At 34.9% G+C, this 19,251-nt stretch overlaps 1 protein-coding gene across 23 annotated transcripts in view; it reads right to left on the reverse strand.

Moving 5' to 3' along the window:
• Positions 1–19,251, reverse strand: part of RAPGEF6 (Rap guanine nucleotide exchange factor 6) — a 211,165-nt gene that overhangs the window by 126,266 nt on the left and 65,648 nt on the right. For 19 of the 23 annotated variants that reach the window (XM_024247559.3, XM_054555909.2, XM_024247558.3 and 16 more), the window contains one exon: positions 12,257–12,326. The exons of 1 other annotated variant lie outside the window; for it this stretch is intronic. In XM_024247559.3, coding sequence (XP_024103327.1) covers positions 12,257–12,326 — 70 coding nt within the window. Of the gene's footprint in view, positions 1–11,211; positions 11,385–12,256; positions 12,327–14,028; positions 14,158–19,251 lie in introns of those variants that run through there. 3 more of the 23 variants (XM_054555911.2, XM_063724473.1, XM_054555910.2) reach the window with 3 other exon arrangements.

Below are 19,251 nucleotides of genomic sequence, written 5' to 3' on the forward strand. Positions count from 1 at the left end.
AAAAAAAGAAGTTATGTGAATATGGTCTCTCTTTTTTTTTAACTTTTATTTTAAGTTCAGCAGTACACGCGCAGGTTTATTACGCAGGTAAACTTGTGTCATGGGACTTGTTATACAGATTATTTCAGCACTCAGGTATTAAGCCTAGTGCCTATTAGTTATTTTTCCTGATCCTCTCCCTCCTCCCACCCTCCACCAAAAGGCCCCAGTGTGTGTTGTTCCCCTCTATGTGTCCATGTGTTCTCATCATTTAGCTCCTCTCTCTTTCCACAGTGTACGACAGTCCTAAAAATGTGCAAAGTAAAACTGCAGATATAGGGGTGTGGGAGACTACTGTATCATATCAACATTCTCAGCACCCCTGCTTGTCTTCCAAATCTTCGGTTCAATTCTCTCTCAGATCGTCAATTCTCTATGAATCCCTCCCATAATGCTCTTTCATTCCCATTACCACCTCCCCTTAATTTAAGTCTTAATCACCTCAGTCCCAAACCACAGCAATAGGTGATCCTGCTGCTTTAGGCATGTTCCTCTCCAATTCTATCCTGCATGGTCAAACAAATCACCTAGATAATCACCATTACTCAGGTTTCCTGTTCAAAATGCCACAATGGACCTCTAATGTTTACACCAAAGAAATTTTAAACTCTTAGATTTGATATTCAAAGCCATTATAAACTCCATCCCCAAAATAGTTTTATCACCTTATCTTACACGTACAATCCTGGAAAAGCTGCTCCCTTATTTGCTTTCCCACAAAAATTCTAATTAGATATACAAAATTTCCTAATGATTTCTAAGAGCTGATGTCTAATCTGTTTTGTTCAGGTGTGAATTCAAGAATAAGTAGCAGCCAACTCAATGTGACTATTCATGTGCCCCTATATATAAATAACTTATAATCTGCCAAGTAACTTATTTTTTCAATTTGTGTTATCATACCCATTCTGTCTTCACGTGCTATCATTTAGACACTACCTATCTCAACGGCCATCTCTTCCATAATTACAAAAGACATTCCTCTCCTCAGACCTCAATTGGCTTATTGTGTATACACACCTAGACTTCTCAAAAATGGGACATGTTCTCTACTGCCTTCAGACCTTTACATAATGCAGCTGTCACTTCTGGCTAAAAGCCCATTCCCTCTTTGCCAACATATGGGTCTCCTACCTACATCTTATGACCTAGTTCAACCAATCCCTCCTCTACTCCAGAAAGGTATTACTCCTTCTGTAGCACTAAGCATACCAACCTCACTAATAAGATAAATTCTCTAAGGCAGGAACCGTATTATGTAATATTATATTCATCTTTGTTCACCTAATATTCAAGACATTTGCCAAAATGGGTGTTTAATTAAATTTTCCCTTTTGCCTCAAATACATTAGGTCCTTGGAATTATGTATAAAGTCCTCAAAAGGTATACACAAGGCCATATACCAGAAACTGTAGCTTATCTCTTTAAGGTTCACAATAACCCTATTACATAGCTACTTTTCCTATTGTAATAGATGGTACAGAGTCTCATAAAAGTTAATTCACAGGCTGGGCAGGGTGGCTCACGCCTGTAATCCCAGCACTTTGGGAGGCCGAGGTGGGTGAATCATGAGGTCAGGAGTTCAAGACCAGCCTGGCCAAGATGGCGAAACCCCATCTCTACTAAAAACTACAAAAATTAGCCAGCCGCGGTGGCAGGCGCTGTAATCCCAGCTACTCGGGAGGCTGAGGCAGGAAAACTACTTCAAACCGGACGGCAGAGGTTGCAGTGAGCAGAGATCGTGTCACTGCACTCTAGTCTGGTTGACACAGTGAGACTCCGTCTCAAAAAAAAAAAAAAAAAAAAAAGTTAATTCACACAAGTAGGTGAATCAGGACTCAAAACCCAAGTGTAACTAAAAAGTCCAACTTCATATTGCTCTATCCCAAAAGATAAAACAGATTATCTACTTTAGACAAAAGTCCAATATTCTATGATTCTTAGGTCTTTTAATATCTACCACTTATTGAGCAATGCAGAGATTTAAACAATAAAGGCTTTACAGAGTAAAAATGGAAGTAAAATAAATTTAGGAAAAGGCTTTCTACGTTTCAAAATCTTGGGAAAAGTACCAAACGCAAAGAAAAATCTAATCATGACTTTTCTTCCAGGAATATAAAGAATTAAACGCCCTTAACAAAGTTCCCACTGAATATAACCGAATTGTGATATTTAAAACATTAAAGCCTGCATTAAAAACAATATAAGATTTAAAAAAAATAAAACCACAAACACAACTGAAATGGCACAAAAGGTACAGAATCCAAAGACCAAGAATGATGTGAAAGCAAGAATACTTGAACTTGGGAAACCAATAGAGTCCTTGATCTACCAGACAGTTTCTGTCAAACTCTAAAGAAAAGATCTTTCACTCTGATGTTTGTAGGGAGTGAGACAGACAAGAGATGAAACAAGAGACTCTACCAAAGTTGAGGAATCTAATAGAAACCTACTCATAAAGCTCATCCCAAACAGCTACACCCTCATTACAAGGGTAAGCAAGATACAAGCAGAAGGGGACAGGAAGAAAACTTGCCTGGCACTGGTGAAAGAGGAGGAGGGGGAGCAACTGAACAAAAATTGCCTTCCCCTGAGAATTCAAAACCACAAGCCATCCCTCATCCAGACCTGTAGTTTGAATTCACAATACCTCAAGCATGCAAGTAAACTAAAAGAGATTCAGCACTATTAATATAAAATATCCGAAATAACAAATGCAAAACTTCCTTACAAAAATGCAACTTTTTTTTTTTTTTTTTTTTGAGATGGTGTTTTGCTCGTGTCACCCAGGCTGGAGTGCAATGGCGCAATCATGGCCCACTGCAACCTCCACCTCCCAGGTTCAAGTGATTCTCCTGCCTCAGCCTCCCAAGTAGCTGGGATTACAAGCATGCACCACCACGCCCGGCTACTTTTTGTATTTTTAGTAGAGATGGGGTTTCACCATGTTGGCCAGGCTGATCTCCAACTTCTGATCTCAGGTGATCCACCTGCCTCATCTTCTCAAAGTGCTGAGATTACAGGCGTGAGCCACCACACCAGGCCAACAAAAATGCAACTTTAACATAAACCTCAAAGTATTACCGTACCTAAAGTTCCAAGACATATGAACTCATAGACAAACATAAAAAAATCCCAACTACATCAAAATCATGTAAGAAGCAAGACATAATTAAAAATAACGAGCCCCCAAAAAAGCAGAATGACACTTGCAAATACTCCAATACACCGAAAGTATTAGAGAACAGAAAGTCAAAATTTAAAAACTTTTGAACAAAAGAAAACTTGAAAATGAGCCAGAGATGATAAACAGCAACCAAGCAGGTGAGGCTTGACCAGGACAAGAAAGCCCTAAGTGCTCTCCTCCCCACTGCCAGGCTAGCAACATTGAGGAACAACCAATAGCAATCTACATTTGGAGGAGAGATGAGAACATGAAGAGACCCTGCTGAAGCACAAGAGCACAGAGAAGGCCTAAAACTGAGTAGAGCAGGAACACTGACTGAGAAAAATCTTCCAGCAAACTCAAGGACAAAGTAACACTAAACAAATTTGAAACCACTGGTGCACCGTAACAGCAAGATAATCCAAACCTAGCGCAACTCCAGGAGAAATGTGTTCATCTCTAGGCTTAAAAGCTATAGCCCTATACCTAATGCCTAACATTAAATCCAAAATTATAACTCACATAAAAAAGGAAAGGTAAAACAAAACAAAACAAAAAACAAAAACCAAGAGACAAAGCAATCAACAGAGCAGTCTACAAGAATTAGAGTGGATCCAGATGCCGGAACTACCAGAGAACTTCAATCAACTATGATTAAACATGTTATAGGTTCACTGGAAAAGGTATAGACAACACACACAGATTGATAATTTTAGCAGACAAAAGAAAAATATAAAATAAAAATGAAAATGTTAGAAACAAAAGACGTAGTAATAGAGATGAGGAATGTCTTTGACATGCTCATTGGCAGACTCAACACAACTGAGTTAAGATCAAGGAAATTAAACATAGGACAATAAAATTACCAAAGAGAAAGAGGAAAAGAGTTAAATAAGAAAAATGAAGGAATTGAACGGCATATTAAGATGCAACTAAAAAGGGAGTTAGTAAACTGGGAAGATAAATCCAGAAGATTTACTCAACATACAGCACAAAGTCATCATGAAGAGGTGAAAAATAAGAAAGCTAAGAGGAAAGGTTGAAAAAAAAAAATTCAAGATGATAGAACAAGACAATATTTAAGGAAAAAAAGAATTTTTGATGCCCAAAGCAGTCCAAAAAATCCAAAACAGGATAATGAAAAACTATGATACCAAATTACAGAGAAAATATAAACAGAAGACTTTTAATGCAGCCAGAAAGAAAAAAGAGATCAGGAAGGCAATTAGATTAATGTCTGACTCCTCAAAATACGATGAATGTAAAAAAATAGAATGTATTGTGTTAATAAAAAATAATTATCCTCCTAAAATTGTATTAATGGCAAAATAATCCTCCAAGAATGAAGAAAAATAAAGTTATTTTCAGACAAAAAAGAAAAAAAATACCTGAGATACTTAACAACAAAAGATCTTCAGGAAAGAATTTTTAATGGGTGTACTTTAAACAACACAAGTGTTACCATTAGGACGGTCTCATATATAAGAAAGAACTAAAAGCAAAAAACATTAAATACGTGGTTAAATAGGAATAAATAATGACTGCATAATACAGTAAGGCAAAATTTACAGAATACATAAAGCTAAAATACTGGACAACAGGAATTACATCTGGATACTAGCATTAAACTCTTATCAGTTTAGCTACTTATTAGCCTCAGGTGTTTTTAAGTAGGTTTTCTTTTTTTGAGACATAATCTCACTCTGTCGCCCAGGCTGGAGTGCAGTGGCACAATCTTGGCTCGCTGCAACCTCCACCTCCCGAGTTCAACTGATTCTCCAGCCTCAGCCTCCCGAGTAGCTGGGATTACAGGCGCCTACCACACCTGGCTGATTTTTGTATTTTCAGTAGAGACAGGGTTTCACCATGTTGGCCAGGCTGGTCTCGCACTCCTGATCTCAGGTGATCCACTCGCCTTGGCCTCCCAAAGTGCTGGGATTACAGGAGGGAGCCACTGTGCTTGGCCTAAGTAGGAATTTAAAAATAGAATTAGCACTAAAAGAAGAGACCAAACACCATTTCTACAAGAATATGGTGGGGAGGAGAGGAAGGAAAAAATAACTTAAAATAAAGGAGGGCAAAAAAAAAGAGGGGAAAAAATAAGAACAAATAAAAAGCACATAATGTGGTGAAAGTAAATTCAAACCTATCAGCAGTCACAATGAATACAAATAGAAAAGTCTTTCCAGGTAAAAAAGAATCTCACGTCAAATATAGAAAAAGAAGAAACAGACCTCAAGTATTAAGGTTCACAGAATCCTGATATTTTTGAGAGAAGCCCAATAATTTTAAATATTTCTCTGATTCCTAGTGAAGGAAATCCCAATCTAATAAATTTCTTGGCGTCCACACCTGCTATAAATCATTAACTTAACGAAGGTTTGTTATCCTTTTAGTGGGGAAATGGTACCTACTCATTATCATCAAAATCTGAGCTCTATAACCACTAGGAATGGTTTAACTACTTGGATATCGCTGCTTCTAAACTTTTGCAATGAACAACCCTAGGAAACACGTTTTTTTTTCTTAAGGTGAAATAATTTGGTAAATACTTTTAAGAGAAAAAAATAGTCATGTATCAATGCTGACATTTCCTACTGACATTTTAGACTGGAGTTTTTCTTAACATCTTTAATTTTACACAACTGTTATGCTAAAATAAAAATCTCGATTACTAATGACATTTATTTATGTATCTATTAGTTATATTAACTATAATTATAAATTTTAATTATTTCCAATTAAATGTATAATATATAGAATTTTTCATAGTATACACATAAATATTACCTATACATATATAATTGCTTTAAATTAACAAAATCAACATTACCACTAACATCCTGGTTACATCATCTTGGATACTAATATTTATATATGTATAGATTTATGTATATGTGTTATGTTAAATTAATTATAATTAGTCACACATAACGTGCATCTATATACACACATATACAGCCATGTGTTACTTAAGTATACGTTCTGAGAAATTAGTTGTTAGACAATTTCGTCATTGTGTGAACATCATAGAGTGCACTTACACATAGACAGTACAGCCTACTACTTATCTAGGCTATATAGTATGGCCTATTGGCCCTAAGCTACCAACCTGTAAAGAATGCTACTGTACTGAACACTGTAGGCAATTATAACATAATGTTAAGTATCTGTGTATCAAAACACAGAAAAGGTACAGTAAAAACACAGTATTATAATTTTATGGAACCACTGTCATACATGTGATCACTCATAACCAGCAGTGCATGACTGTATGGAAAACTGTAGAAAGACCACTAGTAGGCTGGGCTCAGTGGCTCACGCCTGTAATCCCAGCACTTTGGGAGGCCGAGGTGGGTGGATCACCTGAGGTCAGGAGTTTGAGGCTAACCTGACCAACATGGTGAAACGCCATCTCTACTAAAAATACAAAAATTAGCTGGGAGTGGTGGCGTGTGCCTGTAATCTCAGCTGCTCGGGAGGCTGAGGTTGCAGTGAGCCGAGATCACGCCACTGCACTCCAGCCTGGGCAACAGATCAAGACTCTGTCTCAAAAATAATAAGAAAAGACCACTAGTAACACCAACAATGAGACAACTGGCTCTTTCTGTGCTAGGGGACATACTACATTAGGAATGTACAGTTAAAATACTGTCTCTTAAAGTCACCAGAAATAATAATTCTTCATGGAATTATACCAAAATTTTACATATATTAAAATCACTTATTTTGTTTTTTGGGGGGAAGAGTAAATTTTTTCTCCTTTTGAATTGCTTTTAGTACATAAAAAGATTTACATGGCTCCCCTAAAATTGCTCTTCTTTCTCAGGTTTCTTCTAGTTCTCCTTGCTTTTTTTATTCTTTTAAATGGCACAAAATGCAAAACACAAACACTATACCTGATGGCATATTTCACTGGGATTTCATTATATTCATAAGGTAAACTAACAAAAAGTAATATCCTTACTATGGTAACTCCATACCTAAGAACATGGTATCTCTTTTTTTGTTCAAGTTTAATTTTTTTATTTCAGGGGTACTTAAACACATTATTTCTGCACATTTGTTAAGTTTAATCTTAAGTGTTTTATTTGTTTGTTGGTTTTATAGACTGAGTCTATGTTGCCCAGGCTGGAGTGCAGTGGCTATTCACAGACAGGAATAATTGGGACTACAGACGTGTGTCACAACACCCAGCTTAAGTATTTCTCAAACAGTTTTTGTAAATGTATTCTTCTTCCCTTATGTGACATATGTTACAGATCAATTTCTTTATCCCTATTTTTAAAATATCCTGGGATTATGATGGGGACTGCACTAAATTTTAGATAAATTTTGAGATAATTTGTATCTTAAAAATATTGTCTCAACTGATTTAAAGATCTAAAAACAACTTGTTAAGGTTTTCTGTGTAAAGGTCTCCTACAACTTTTTTCAGATTTAATCTGATGTATATAGATGGTTTCGATGTTTATAAATGGTACGTTTATAAAATTCAATTTTCTACTTGCTTGTAAGGAAAAATACAATTGATTTTTATGTATGAACAAGTATCCAACGACCTTGTTGAAATGACATAAATTTCAAAAGTTCACACTTAGGTAATTTGGGGTTTTCTACATACAAATCATGTCATCTGTAAATCACAGTTTTACATTTTCTTCCAATCTCTTTTTTCCCCTGCCTAAATGCATCTCCTAGCCAATAGTTTTGGTATGGTGAGCTTTCTCCATATATTCCCAAATGTTGGGAGAAAGTTTTCAATGTTTATTATAGGGTTTCTGCAGGTAACAATTAGGTTATAAAAGTTTCATTCTCTTCCTAGCTTGCTAAAAGCTTTTAAAATCATGAATGGGTTTTGATTATCAAGAGCTTTTTCTGCATCCATAGAAATGATTACCTGATTTTTTTCACTAATTATATCAATGTAGTGAATCACACATTCAAATGCTAAATCAATTTGTGATTCTGGAACTAAATTCAATGTAGTCATGTTGTTTTATCCTCTGTATGTATTACTGAGATTGGACTACCTAAAATGTTAAGATTTTTACATTTATTTTCATTTAAAAATACTAACCTATAATACTGCTTTTGTATAATGCCCTTGTTAGGCTGTTGTTATAAAAATTAAAATAGGCTCATAAAATAAGGCAAAGAAGTTTAAGTTTTGCTATTTCCTGTAAGATGCTAAGTATTATTTCTTCTTTAAATGTTTGGAAAAATTTACCAGTAAAGCCACATGGGTCTGAATTTCTAAATGAAAAGGTTTATAATTACAGATTCACTTTCTTTTCTAGATATTGGCTTGTGCAGATCTTCTATTTGTGTGTGTATATGCCAGTTTGGTTTTTTCTTTTTTTTCCCCAAGGAATTTGACTGAAACTTCAAACTCACTTGCTTTAAGCTTTCCATACCATCTCCCTTATTAGCATTTTAAAAATGTTTGCTAGATCATAGTAGTGAATCCTTTTTCATTCCTGATACTGATTGTATGACATGTTTTGTTTTTGATGATCTTTGACGGGTTTATCAATTTTCTTAGTCTTTTCTGAGACTCAACCTTGTCCTTTGTCAATCCTCATTATTCTAAGTTTGCTTTTATGCCACTGATATTTATTTTTATATTGATCTTTACTATTTCTTGGCTTGTGATTTCTATTCATATGCTGCTCTTTAATTTCCTGACATGAATACTTTACTGTCAGCCTTTGCTCTTATAGCACTAGGGCTTAAATTTCACAACAAGAAAGGCTTACGCTGAATTCTACACATTTTAATAGGCTGTATTTATTCATTTAAAATATTTTCTAATTTTCTAAGTAATTCTTCTTTGACAAGTGATTTAGAGCATACGCCTGAATTTCAGCAGTTGCATTTTTTTTCTAGCTGTGTTTTTATAATTGGTTTTTAAATTAATTTCATGGTGGTCAGAAACTATAAAATTTTAAATACTGAAATTTTGAGACTTGCTTTATGTCCCAGCATGTGGTCAAATTTAAAAAACATTCCATGTGCACTTGAAAAGTAGCCGTACTCTGTTGTTGGTAGGTGTAGTGTTCCCTGTATGTCTCTTAGGTAAAATGTGTACATGATGGGGTTGAAATCCTCAATATACTTACTGACTTGTGGTGGTTGTTTTGTCAGTTACTTAGCAAAGCGGCTCACGCCTGTTAATCCCAGCGCTTTGGGAGGCCAAGGCAAGAGGATCACCTCAGGTCAGGAGTTCAAAACCAGCCTGGCCAACATGGCAAAACGCTGCCTCTACTAAAAATACAAAAATTAGCTGCGCATGGTGGCGCACACCTGTAATCCCAGCTACTTGGGAAGCTGAGGCAGGAGAATCACTTAAGCCTGGGAGACAGAGGTTGCAGTGAGCTGAGATTATGCCACTGCACCCCAGCCTAGACGACAGAGCAAAACTCTATCACAAAATAAAAATAAAAATAAAAATAAAAATCTCCCACTGTGATTGCGGGTTTGTCTAGTTCTGATTTTTTTAAGGACAATTTTTGTTTTATATATTTTGAAGACATGTAAAGCTTCAGGATTGTGTAACCTTGATACAATTAACCTTTTATCACTATACAGTACCATTCTTACATTAAATAATGCTTCTTGCCTAAAAGTATACTTTGCGCCAGGTATGGTGGCTCACACCTGTAAGTCCAACACTTGGGAGGTTGAGGTGGGAGGATTGTTTGAGGTCAAGAGTTCGAGATCAGCCTGTGAAACATAGCAAGGCTGTCTCTACAACAACAACAACAACAACAAATTAGCTGGGTATGGTGGGGTGCATCTGTAGTCCCAGCTACTTGAGAGGCTGAGGAGAGAGGCTCACTTGAGCCCAGGAGTTCCAGGCTGCGGTGAGCTATCGCACCACTGCACTCTACTCTGGGCAAGGCTCTGTTTCTTTAAAAAAAAAAAAAAAAAAAAAGAAGTTAAAACAAGGAGATTACTTTATAATGTGTCAGATTAAGATGACTAACTTATCAGGTGATCAAGAATGTGTTCAGTAACAGACATTTCCAATCACCAGTGGAATTAATCAAATCTGTACAAATAGACAAAACCATTTGACCAGGCATTTTTAACAATTCTGAAAAATTTCGCCTATTTTGGATTGTTTTCTCCTATAACTCATAAAGCATTTAAAACTATACCAATCATCAATAAATTTAAATTTTTGAAATTTAAAAATTACCAGCCATAAATATATATACTTGATGTGACTTTTTATTATATATACTTGTTTTTCTGAAATACTGAAGAATAAATTGGAGATATAATGCTTCTTGACCCCAAAATATGTCAACATGTATCTGCTAACAATAAGGACTTTGTCTTACAGAACCACAGTATGGTTATCAAACTCAGGGAATTTGATATTATCCAATCTGTAGTGCATATTTTGAATTCATCAATTGCACCAACAATGTCATTTATAGCTATGCCTATGATTTCTCCTTTTCTTCCTCCTCATATGAAAATATTACATAAAGTATGTACAACAAGCACTAAAACAGGATGTATAACACTGAAGTAAAAGCAGTATTTCTTTTGCATATAGTATGAGAAATACAAAATACAACTAAAAAGTGAGAAAATCAATATTGCCTGGGCAGTTTTCTTGCCATGTTCCTCAATACATACATTTAAAAGAAAGAATTCTGAGGCTCTAATAGGAATCCCATATATTCAGTGCTTAAAGAAAATAAATTTGAAACAATACATACTCCATCCTTGAACAAACTTGAATTCAAGAAACATTCACTGAATACTTACTATGCAGGCAGCACTCTGCAATACTCTCGGAGATACAAGTGGAATAAGACATAATCTTTGCCCTGTAAGAGCTTAAAATCCAATTGCTCACATAAAATTAGGGATAGTGAGTTCATGGTCATACAGATGATCCAGTTTAAGAAAGAGAAAAACTATTTGAAGGTATCAATCTGACTATAGCACCATGAAATGGAAAAGTAGTTTAGTTTTGAGCCCTTACATTAAAATGCTTCATTAAGAATTCAATTTCTCTTCTTGACAGTTCAAATCTAATCAGATGACATGGTCATCTACATGAGATCCTAGTAGGACAATAAGTCCACTCGGTATATGCTGTTTTCTAGTCAGGTCATCTTAGAACAAGGTAAAAGCAAGCTGTGTTCTTGATTCTTCTAATACTTAAAAAAAAAAAAAATTCTAAAGTTACATCAACTACTTAGCTTTTTTAAGAAAAAATAAAGAATTATTCCTTAAATACACTCCTAAATAAAAACTTATCTTAAATAACTAAAAAGTGAAAATACTAACACCATTTCTTACTTGGATCTAACTGTATATCTTTTTACTTTTCTCTACTTCATTCTCTCTAGTTTAGGGCACAGACTATAGAATGCAAAGTTTATTGAAAAAGTAAAATTGAATGGGAAAGAAGAAATCACCTGAGGCTGGGCGCGGTTACTCAAGCCTGTAATCTCAGCACTTTGGGAGGCCAAGGCGGATGGATCACCTGAGGTCAGGAGTTCAAGACCAGCCTGGCCAACATGGTGAAACCCCCATCGCTACTAGAAAATAGAAAAACTAGCTGGGCATGGTGCCAGTTGCCTGTAATCCCAGCTACTCAGGAGGCTAGGGCAGGAGTACTGCTTAAACCTAGGAGGTAGAGGTTGTAGTGAGCCAAGACTGCACCATTGCACTCCAGCCCGGGCATCAAGAATGAAACTCTGTCTCAAAAAAAAAAAAAAAAAAAAAAAAAAATCACTTGAAAACTCATGGTCCCCTTTTAAAACTTCTAATTTTCTGGTAGAAAGGGTAAAAAATACCAAATCTGCCAATTATATATAAGTGCATCATGTTTCACACTCTCTTGAGGATCAAAAAAAGTCTGAATAGACAGAAATAGATAAACCTGGTAGATGGTTCTGATGCTACTTGATAAAATCTCTAAAAGGTCATAGTAATAAAACCTCAAGTGTTTAAAGCCTACTACATTTAAAGTTAAAACTGAAGCATATCAAAAACAATTCAGCATTCTTTAAAGTTCTTACCACAATCATTTCTGAAGGCTCTAATACAAGACAATCACATCCTCTTTTTCCTCCAAACTGCTTACCAAAACTATAAAAACAGAAAAACAATTTCTTTAGCAAAGGTTATTAATAAAATATATCAATATAGGAAAAGAAAACAAACAAACAACAAAAAAGCCCTGAGATGTTATCCAAGAAATTCTGATCCTGTCACAATATTTATATTAAGATTTTCTAAAAAAGAAAGAAAAAAAAGAAATCTTTTATCTTAATTGTCCAGATATAACTGATCTCAATACTATATGAAAATTCTTTTTAAACTTCTGCCTTTAACTAGTCCCTAAAATTAATTATAAAAGATACCTGTCTAATCTCAAATTTCTAACATCTGTCAATATATGTTGAACAAAGAAAAAAATACACTTAGTAAAAATCTAATAAAAGTGATAACCTGATTAGGCAATTTAATAAAAGTAAATTACTATAATCTTTTGGGAGCAGTATTAAGGCAACAGATACTAAAAATAAAAAAACTTAAAAAATATTCACACTTGAGTAGTCTCTTGGTATCCAACTGGGATTGGTTCCAGAATCCCCAAGGATACAAAAATCTACCAGTGCTCAAGCGCCTAACATAAAATGATGTAGCATTTGCATATAACCTATGTGCATCCTTCCATATGCTTTAAATCAACTTGAGATTTTTAATAATACCTAATACAGGGGAAATGCTACATAAATAGTTGTTATACTTTATTGCTTAGGGAATAATCACAAGTAAAACAAGTCTATATATGCTTAGTAGAGATGCAACCATCCATTTTTTTTCTCCCAGGATCAGCAGTTAAATTAATGGATGTGAAACCCACGGATATGAAGTGCCAACTATATATAAAGAAATGTAGTTAGATCCAAAGATGACTTCTTAAAAGAAAGTGTTGGAGTCACAGCTCTTTGGAAAAAACTAAAGCTGGACCAGTACTAAAAGAAAATATTTTTTATATTCTTGGTCTCAGAAAGACTTCTCAGCATATCAAAAAAGAAAGCAACCACACAGAAAAAGATAGGTTTTCATTTAAAAGATAACCTGAATTTTTTTTAATGAAGAAAAAAAAAACACCCTGTCAACTATACCAAGACACAAATGACTTACATATGAAATATACAGAGCGCACTTAAAATGATAAAGCAACCAAAAGTATTATCATATATGAAAATTTAGTGCCAGTGTCAGTTAGTAAATAAAACATATAAGTATTACTCCAAAATAACCAAACGGAAAAAAAAATTAATCATTCAAACAAAAGAAAATATCAAAAAAAACTAATAAATAAATAAGTCATTTATAAAGAAAATTATACAACTTCATTGATGGGCTAAAAACAACGCTTAAAGTAACATAACAATACTTTTATGGGAAGGCTAAATATTTAAAAATGTCAATTTCCCAAAGTATAAGGTTCTATACAAATAATAGTTAATAACAAAATTCTAATCAAAATCCAAACAAAATAACTTTTGAACATAACCAAAAAATCACTTATGTTTTTTCTTTGAGACAGCATCTCACTCTGTGATCACCCAGGCTGCACTGCAGTGGTGCAATCACGGCTCACTGTCGCCTCGACGTCCCTAGGCTCAGGTGATCTTCCCATATCAGTCCCAAGTAGCTGGGACTACAGGCATGCACTACCATGCCTGGCGAATTTTTTAAATCTTTTGTAGAGACAGGGGTTTTGTCATTTTCACTATGCTGGTCTTGAACTCCTGGGCTCAAGCAATCCACCCACCTTGGCCTCCCAAAGTGCTAGGATTACAGGCGTGAGCCACTGCACCAGGCCTCACTTGTTTTTTCTTAAGCAGAAGATCCTTATCTTTTGTTTCCCCAAATTCTTGTATCACCTAATACATTTAAAAAGCAAATCTGTAAAAGTTTGCTTTCATGCAAGATGGAATAACAGGGACTGGGTTTACTCTCCCACCTGAGGATAAAAACAGAAAACAAAACAAAATATATAAAACAACAATTAAAAGACACCAAAAAGAAGGCAGGGCAGGGCTGTAATTCCTGAGGGAGGAAACAAAAAACTAAGATAACTCTTGCAATACACCATTTTACCACCTACAGGCAAGAGAAGCATAACACAGCCTGACAATTTTGCTGAGATGAAAAGCTAAGCGTTTTGGGGTGGATGACAGGGGAAAGATGCTTAGAATTTGCAAGGCAGTGTTCCTGAAAAGAGGGAGCAGCAAAGAGAAAGGGGGAGAGAGAGAACAACATTGTGCACAAGAGTATGCATGAGTGTTTGTGTGCATATATGCTTTGAAGAAAGGTCCTCTTGAGTCTTTGAGTACTGTGGATATGTGAGAACAAAGAGTCACAGAGGAAAGACGACATAATACATGGGGTACTAGGTAGGGTCCTCAGGAATGTATTTCCTCAGTAACAAAATAAATTAGTCCCACACTAAAGTGCTGAACTTGCGCAAACACATTTAAAAGATAAAGCTCAGAATAATCAAATAGATTCTAATTAGCTAGACTATACATTAGAACAAAACCCAATACCACCTAAAGAGATGCAAAAGCTGGAACCCAGTGACATAAAATTCACAATGACATCAATAAAGAAACAAGCAACAACAACAAACCAGGCACGCAAAGAAACAGGAAAATATAATCCATAACCAAGAGGAAAAAACAACCAATAAAAACAGACCCAGAACTATCAGAAGTATAGAAATCAACAGACAACAATATTATGATAGCTATTTCTATGTATGTTTCGTATGTTAAAGAAAGTAACAATAAATATGAACACAACAGAGAGATATAAAAAAGACCTAATGCAATGTTCTATCAAATCACATATGCAGACACATAAGGTCTGTTTGTTCCATTTATCAGTAATGTTAAAATTGGTGAGTGGCTTCAGACAGTGTCAACTTGACCCACCGTTTATAAAGTTTCCTCTCAATTTTCCATCTATTAGTTTTAGCGTTTTTTTTATCAGTATGTAGATTGAAAGCGTTATTAGGACTATTAAAATACGTATTTTATATTTTGATCATTCTTTCTGAATTTATTAGCTGGGGGGCACTAATATAAAGAAAAACTCTCAACTATTTGAGTTCCTAGAACTACTGTTTATATAAAGTTAATTCACTGTATATAAAGTGAATCCTACAAAAAAGCTTCAAAAATATATTAATTTAGCAAGATTGAATAATACAAGCGCAATACCCAAAAATCAATTGTTTTATTGTATATTAGCAACAATCAGAAAATAAAATCTTTTGACTCCATTAAAAATAGAATAAAAATGATACATTTATCAAAATACATACAAGACTTCTACAAAGCTACAAATTTAAAAACTATGAAACACTGCTGAGAAAAATTGAAGACGACTTGATTAAAAAGAGATATATCTTGTTTATGGATTAAAATGGCAATTCTCTCCAAAGTGTTCTACAGATTCAATACAATCACAATAAAAATCCCAGAAAGTCATCTTGGAGGACTGACATAATGACCCTAAAATTTACATGGAATTGTAAAGAGCCTAAAATAGCTAAAACAACTTTGGAAAATAAGAACAAAGTTGAAATATTTATAATATCAGATTCTGACACACTATTAAAGCTAGAATACTCAAAAGACAATGTGGTATTTGATCAACTTATAGATCAATAAAACAGGATAGAGAGAACAAAAGGAGACCCATAAATACATGTTCAACTGATTTTTGGCAAAGGTACCAAAGGAATTCAATGGAGAAAGATAATCTTTCCTATAAATGGTGGGAAACAACCAGATATCAATACAGAAGAAACAAAGGCAGTGGGGGATGGAGCTCTTAATATAACACCATAAACAAAAATTAATTGTAAGTGGATCAGAGCCAGGCATAGTGGCTCACGCCTGCAATCCCAGCACTTTGGGAGGCAGAGGCTAGCAGACAGCTTGAGCTCAGGAGTTCAAGACCAGCCTGGCCAACATGGCGAAACCTCATCTCTACAAAAAACACAAAAATCAGCCAGGCATGATGGCGTATGCCTGTAGTCCCAGTTACTCGGAAGGTTGAGGCAGGAGGATCACTTGTGCCTGGGAGGTCCAGGCTGCAGTGAGCCATGAACATGCCACTGCACTCCAGCCTGGGTGACAGAATGAGACTCTTGTCTCAATAAAGAAAAAAAAAAAAAAAGGATCAGGGATACAAATTTAAAAATTAAAACTAAAATATAATAACAATAAAATTTTTGTACATTCCCTATATCAGAAAGTTCCCTTCTGTATGTCTAGTTGGTTCAAATACTTTATCCTGAATGAGTTTTAGATTCTTCCCAGATGCTTTTTCTGCATTTATTGAAAGGATCATGTGGTTTTTGCCTATTATTTTATTAATAAAGTATACTGCGTTAACTGACTTACAAATGCCAAACCAACCTTCCATTCTTGGGATAATCCCAACTTGATCATGGTATAAAATACTTTAAATATAAACCAGAACTCTGTTTTCTGTTATTCTGTTAACAATTTCTACATGTATATTCATGAAGAATAATAATCCGGAATTTTCTTTTCTTGTGATTTTTGCCTAGTATTGGTAGCAGTAATACTGGACTAATAGAAATGAGCTGAAAGCATTTTCTCTACCATTACCCTAATAAAAAGTCTTTTGGAATGTATGTAATAATGCTTCTTACGTTTGAAAACATTCAGCTGTAAAGTTATCTGGGTCTAGACTTCTCTCTGTACTCAAAGTTTCTTTTTCTTTTTTTTTTTTTTTTGAGCCTTTTTTTGTAATGTATGTCTTTGCAAGATTTGCCCAATTTATTGATAGCAAGTTGATCATAAATTTCCTTTGCAGGTCGGGTGCGGTGGCTGACACCTATAATCCCAGCATTTTGGGAAGCCGAGGCAGGTGGATCACCAGAGGTCAGGAGTTCGAGACCAGCCTGGCCAACATGGTGAAACCCCGTCTCTACTAAAAATAAAATAATTATCTGGGCGTGGTGGTATGCACCTGTAATCTCAGCTACTCAGGAGGCTGAGGCAGGAGAATCACTTGAACCCGGGAGGCGGAGTTTATAGTGAGCCAAGATCATGCCATTGCACTCCAGCCTGGGTGACAAGAATAAAATTCTGTCTCAAAAAAAAAAAAAAACCTTTGTAATATTTTAAATTTCTTTAGAATGGTAATGTCCCCTCTTTTATGTCTGATTTTAGAAATTTGTATCTTTTTTTTTTTCATGGTCTAACTCAAAGTTTATCAAGTTTTGTTAACCTTTTGAAAGAACCAACTTTCTGTTTCAATGATGTTTCTCTATTATTTTTCTTGTGTTTATTTCATTGATTTCCACTTGAACCTTCCTTGAGCTTGCTTTTGAGTATACTCTGTTCTTTTCATTCATAAGATGGAAACTTAAGATGACTAGATCAAAACCATTCTTTTCTCATAAATATGATCTAAATTTCCCTGAAAGTACTGCTTTAGCTGCATCCCATAAATTTTGATGTGTGTTCACTTCCACTGTGTTCAAAATATTTTCTTCTAATTTCTCTTGAAGTCTTCCTTCGTCTATCATTCATTTACAAATATGTTATCTAAATTCTCCTATTTCTGATATTGATTTATAACGGAATTCCATTGTAGTCAGTGGACAAACTTCAAATGATTTCATTCCTTTCAATGTAATGAGACTTGTGTTATGTTACTAGATTATACGCCCTATCCTGGAGAATGACCCATAAATCTTGATAAAAAAGATTATATATCGGGTCAAAGTGGTTGGTAATACTTTTCAAGCTCTACCTTTACTAATTTTCAGTCTAGTGGTTCTATTACTGAAAGACTTTTAAAATCACAAACTATAATAGTTGAACTCCTACTAATCCTTTCAATTCTGTCAGTTTTTACTTCATATATTTTGAAGCTCTGCTATTAAATATACAATAAAAATTGCTATGTATTCCTTATGTATTAATCCTTTTAACACTAGGAAATTTTGCTCGTGGTCTCTGGTAATATTTCTTGTCTTAAAATCTATTTTGACTCAGGCTCTAGTTCTCTCATGTATATAGTTTGCCTGGTATATCTCTCAATCCTTTTCAACTTATTTGTGCTTTTACAGCTAAAGTGTGTTTCCTGTATATAGCATATAATAGGATTTTGAATTGTCATAGAACCTGATAATCTCTTTTGATTGGAATATTTAGACTATGCACATGTAATGAAATTACTAACTTGTCTCGATTATGTCTACCATTTTCCTATTTTTTAAATGTCTCATCTGTTTTGTTCCTCTGTTCTTCCTGTACTACCATCATTTCTGTCAAATATTTTTGTTTAGTGTCCCATTTTAATTCCTTTGTTGATTTTTTAAATGTTATTTTTGTTACTTATTTATTTTTTTTTAGAGATAGGGTCTCATTCTGTTGCTGAGTTGGAGTGAAGTGGCATGATCACAGCTCACTGCAGCCTTAAACTCCTGGGCTCAAGCTATCCTCTCGCCTCAGCCTCTTGAGTAGCAAGGACTACAGGTGTACACCACCACACACGTTTTTTTGTAGAGACAGGGGTCTCCCTTTGTTGACAAGCAGATCTCAAACTCCTGGCCTCAAGTGATCCTCTGGCCTTGGCCTTTCAAACCACTGGTATTACAGGCATGAGCCACTGTACCTGGCTGATTTTTGTTATATTCTTGATGGTTAATCTGTGGGATTGCAATATGCTTCAGGAACAAGCAAAGGTGGTCCACTCTCACCACTTCCAATCAACTCCATACTGGAGACTCTCACCAGTACAATAAGGCAAGAAAAGACATTAAAGGCATATAGACTGGAAAGAAAGAAATGAAACTATGTTTATCATAGTAGACTGATCCCGTATGTAGAAAATTCTAAGGAATCTACAAATATAAACTACTAGATCTAATAAAAGATTATATCAAGGTCACAGGATATAAGATCTATATGCAAAAACCAACTGTATTTCTATATACTAGCAA

The sequence above is a fragment of the Pongo abelii genome, chromosome 4, assembly GCF_028885655.2.
Source record: "Pongo abelii isolate AG06213 chromosome 4, NHGRI_mPonAbe1-v2.0_pri, whole genome shotgun sequence".
Lineage (NCBI taxonomy): Eukaryota > Metazoa > Chordata > Mammalia > Primates > Hominidae > Pongo > Pongo abelii.